This window comes from Apaloderma vittatum, unplaced genomic scaffold, assembly GCF_000703405.1.
Source record: "Apaloderma vittatum isolate BGI_N311 unplaced genomic scaffold, ASM70340v1 scaffold4073, whole genome shotgun sequence".
NCBI lineage: Eukaryota > Metazoa > Chordata > Aves > Trogoniformes > Trogonidae > Apaloderma > Apaloderma vittatum.
Genome location: NW_009706252.1, coordinates 52,618 through 57,375, shown reverse-complemented (window position 1 = coordinate 57,375; position 4,758 = coordinate 52,618). Strand labels below are relative to the sequence as shown.

General features: G+C 50.0%; 1 protein-coding gene across 1 annotated transcript in view; it reads left to right on the top strand.

The window, feature by feature from the left end:
• The window catches only part of ZMAT4 (zinc finger, matrin-type 4), a 35,241-nt gene that overhangs the window by 14,746 nt on the left and 15,737 nt on the right, over window positions 1–4,758 (top strand). The window contains exon 3 of the mRNA XM_009865703.1: window positions 1,333–1,489. Coding sequence (XP_009864005.1) covers window positions 1,333–1,489 — 157 coding nt within the window. The remainder of the gene's footprint in view (window positions 1–1,332; window positions 1,490–4,758) is intronic.

Here is a 4,758-nt window from a genome sequence, read left to right as displayed (position 1 = left end):
AAAGAGTTTTTTCCCCCCTCCTGCAGGTGGGTGCCAGTCCAGTGGCCACATCCCTGTCCAGGCTCTGAGGAACTCCCCCAGAGACTTGGGATGAGCTGTGCTGTGCCCGGTGGGTTGGTGTAAATGGGACCTTGGGCTCTAAATGAGCTGTCCAAAAGGGGTTTGAAGGAGGTTAATTCCTTTTTTTAAAATTTTTTTTCATTTTAACTGCAGTCTCTCTGTGAAAGTAGGTTGGAAAGGAAAAAATGTCACTAGAGGAGCAGACCGGGCAGAGGAAGGGACCCTGACGCACACACGCCGAAGTGTATCAGCTTTTCAAACGAGCTCTGTTGGAGGCTCTTTGTATGTTACCACCGCTGATGATCAATAGAGTCTGCAGATTTTTTACTCTGCTCTTAACTTTCAAGTGATTTCCCTTTGAAGACATAAAATATCTTGAGAGAAACCTATTTAAAAGAAGTGCAAATTATACTCGGAACAGTGCTTATCACCTCTTGAGATTTCTCCCTAAGGTTTACGTTGGTTTATAGTTAACAACAAGAAAGTGATGAAAATCATTCTTCTTTCTAATAGGGCTTGTTTTGGGGGAGAAAGTGACTTTAAATAGTGGGTTGGGTGTCGATCCTGTGGCCAGTTTGTTCTCCGAGAGTTGCAGAGCCCCTCTCCTGCCCCGCAGCTGGGGGGCTCAAGGGGGTCTCCGGGGCTGGGCGGTTTTTTTTTGGGGTTCCCGCTGCTGCGTGGGTGCTGGTGCCAGAACTGTTTCCCCAATTTGCTTACCTGGGGGGACAGCCAACAGGAGAGCAATCGTTGAACCTTTACGACTGCCTCGTTGAACCTTTATTCGTGTGGCAGTGTTCAGAGCTCAAAACTCGTCTCTAGGCAAGCAGTGGAATGTAAACACAGTTTTTAGGTGTTTTGCTCTTTTTTTTTCTTCTTTTGTGCAGCCCCTGCAGCAAGTGCTTTCTCCTGTCTTGAATATGGGCCACCAGGCTGCGCGTGCTGTCAGGTTTACCTCGTTAGCAGCTGCAGTAAATTGCTCCCGCAAGGTTTGAGCCTGGTTCCTCCGCAGGGGCCGCTGCCCGGGCGCTCAGCCGAGCTCCTGCCCGGTGGGATGGGAACGGGACGAGCACCGGGTGCGTGGTGAGGGCTGGGGGCATCCCCAGGTGAGCAGGGCTGGAGCCAGGCAGGAGCAAGCCTGGGGTAGGCGAGGAGGGGAAACCCCTTGGAAACCATGGCTTTGGCATAAAAACCTGGGTTCTTATCTCCTCTTCCCTGAGACTGTGCTTGGTGAGCTTATACACCTCTTCTGTCTGCATTTTTGTCTCCACGCAGGGCAGTGACGGTGACTCGGTGGATAAGAACAAGTGCTGCACGCTGTGTAACATGTCCTTTACCTCAGCAGTGGTGGCCGAATCGCATTACCAGGGGAAAATCCACGCCAAAAGGTTAAAACTGCTGCTGGGCGAGCAGCCGGCGCTGAAGGCAACAGGTAGGAGCAGAGGTGGGAGCGTGGGGTCGGGGATGCTGTGCCGGGCGCCGGGTGATGGAGGCTGAAAGAAGAGCGACCCGTTTGTGTTGCTGTCATAACAACCTGCAGAAATTGCTGGTGCTCGTTATTGCCTGCTTTGTTCACGCAGATGAGTGGTTTATCAGCCAGGGCCGGCCTTTGTTTGAGAGTCCTATTTCTGGGTCCGTGCTTCAGAAGAAGGGCTTTGCTCGGTGGAAGGACAAATCTGCTCTGGGCACAAACAGTCGAGTTGTCTGTAATTATCAGAAGTTATTCAACAACTCAGCTAATATGTTTTAATAAACCTTTCGTGTTACCGTACAGAAGAGGATATAATTTGCTTTTACCTTAGAGGGAAATCTGGGCTTTAAAAACTGCTGGATTGATTGCCATTTTTGTGTGTTTTTTTTTCCCGGATGGTTATTCATGCTTTCCTCCACAGTGATTCCAATAATGCAAGCCTATTAACTTTTACATTTAAAAAGTCAAATGTTGGCACTGGATAATTTAACCATCTTTTTGTTTTCTTAACCATAAAGTCTCTGCAAACTGCGAATATTCTGCAAAGCAGAACTTCTCTGCTGGTTGTCGGGCCAGAGGATACTGGAACAAAGTATTTGTCCTGCTATCCAGGCAGGATAACCGGGCTGTGGTCCTGCAGACCACAGTATTTCAGTATTAACTGCCAGTGGCACTACCTTCAGGACAGAACATAAATTTAGCTGTGCGTTTTACACCCTGCCTAACGCAAAGTGCGTAAATCCTGGATGTGATTAAAGAAGGGGGTTGGTTCTGTGTTTTTGTTGCTTTTTTAACTTTACAGACTGCAGGTGCTGATGCACAGAATATCATTTGTCCTTTACCAGGGAAATGTTATCCCCTTCGCCTGGGGGAAGATGAGGAATCGCTTTAGGTGGTGGCTCGCTTGTTTTTGGTAATTTGCTTTAGTGACCAGCCGTGCCACGCTGCCTGTGGATGCGGAGGCTGCAGAGCCCTGTCAAGGCTGGGCTTTCCAAAAGCTGCGGCTTTGCATCCTGTTTTTGTCTAATTTGTTAATCATCTGGATCAGCCTTGCAGAGGCTCTCAGTGAGCTGCGCCGCGTGCTCCGAGGGTAATGGGCTCTTCAGCTGTCATAATCACTGGGGAAGAGTAACTCAAGGACTCATCAGCTCTTCCAGACACTTGATCTGGAAGATGAAGCTGAGCTGCAGGGATACATTAATAAGCACCTCCTTGCTCTCCAGTAGATCTCAAAAATGTGCCCTTTGGCCACAGTGTTTTGCTGGGCTTCCTACAGAATCACCCAGTATTTTTCCGCTGGATTTTTGTCCCAGTCCGTGGCTGACACTGGGGAAATTCCAGTCTCTCGCACAGAGGTTCAGAGTCTCTGGTGCTCAGGAGCGCTGCTAGAGAACAGACTTCATCTCTGCTGAACTGGTAGAGAACAGACTTCCCTCTCGTCACCACGGAGGTTACACCAGTCCCAAACACGGAACAGCCTGTGCTCTGCATCGTATGTAAAGCGGTCCAGGCCACTGGTGCATCCCCTGCTCTGTGCCGCGCCAGTTCCGTTCCCCCTGTTCCGACCAGACGATCCAGTTGCTCTTTCTGATCACCTCAAGCTGCAGCGTTCGTCACCTGCCAAGGGGAGGGCTCGGACCTGGTTTGCAGATGCATGTGGACGCGTTCTGCCTCTGGACAGAGCACTGCTTGATGTTCTGGGGGTTCTATCTTGCCAGTCCCATAGAAAATTACATCTATTCTTGGTCTCCTTATGGAGCTGCACCTTCCCTTTCAGATTGATCATCTTAACAAAATATAGATCTCTCATTTCTCTGCTGGTGCTTTCAGGAGAGGAAGAAGCGCCCCGACGGTTGGGTTTTTCACAAGGGAAAAACGATGTCTTGTCACTACGGTGCAATAGTTGTGATCTTGTCTGCTGCTCCTGCTCTACAAGGCTGTAGCCCTCAGAGGCTTTGTCACCACTGTTGCTGATGGATTTCTCTAGTCGTCTCCAACATCTTCTGTCAGCTTGCATCCAGTCAGCAGTATGAGTTAGAAACCAAAGTACTAGCGGGGAAGCAGCTGCTGCCCTCGTGGATCCAAGCGTGGGGACCGGCAGGCGTCGCTCCGGGAGGTTGAGATCGGCCCTTTGGCAGCGGCCGTGCCCGCAGACGGGTTGGTCCCGGTGCCGGTGCTGGACCGTGCCAGCGCTGGGGTCGGGGGGGAGTGAGGGTGTGATTTTGCCGACAGGAGAAGTTACCTTGGCTTTGTTACCTCCTTGTTCTCTGGCTCCTTGTGTGTGGTTTGCATTCAGGTGCGCTGAAGGGGATGGAGCAGCTGGTTTGAGGTTTGGGTGCGAGGATCCCTCCAGTGGCAGCTGGAGTCTGCCTTGATCCCAGAGTCATCTTCTGGAGAAAACTGATTTTCTCCAGCACCCCATTATTGTGGCTCAGTTACTTTCTTGTTCCCATGCTCAGTTCCTGGAGAGTGGCAAGGATAAAAAGTTGGGTGCCATTTAAGTACGGCTATGAATAAAAAGCTTTGCACGCAAGAAATAAGTCAAACATTAGTTCATTGCCAGAGTGCTAAAGTGTTTCTAACTTTATATTTTGCTTCTTGCAGCAAAGTAAGACTTTCTCACTTCACTCCCACAGCAAAAGGGAACGTAAGGCAGACTGTCATGAGCTATTTAGCATTTTGAAATACTTGAAATAGTCAAAGTAGCAGCTTTTATGTTTGTGTTTTAGATGGCGAAACATTTTTAACGTTTGACGTTTTGTGAGTGTTTATTATTAATTTTTGTGTCGCTGCTCAGAGAATGATGATATTTTCTGTTCTGTAGTAGTTATGCAGTGCGTATCAAAATGATAAATCCACATTTGTGGGGAAGTCAACTTTCATCTCGTTCTCGTCAGGAGGATTTGGAAGACGCGAGATCTTTTCATTAATGGCCAGGCTGGGTTCAGCACCCTGGGACTGGTGGTAATTGGTTGTAAAAGGAACCTGAGGAATGTGGCTTTTCCAAAAAAAAAAAGTATTGTGAGTGCTAAGAGGAAGCCCCTGCCAGGCGGGAGCAGCCGTGCGATGCGGGCAGAGGGTTTTGGCCCTGGGTGGCGGGTCAGGGCTGGCTTGGGGGTCTCTGGTGGGGGTCCCGCCGGCGGCACCACGTTTGGGCGAGCCCACGGCACCAAGCCCTCAGAGAGGGGCTGGGGCAGCGGAGGGGCTGCCCTCGGGTTCCTTTAGCGAGC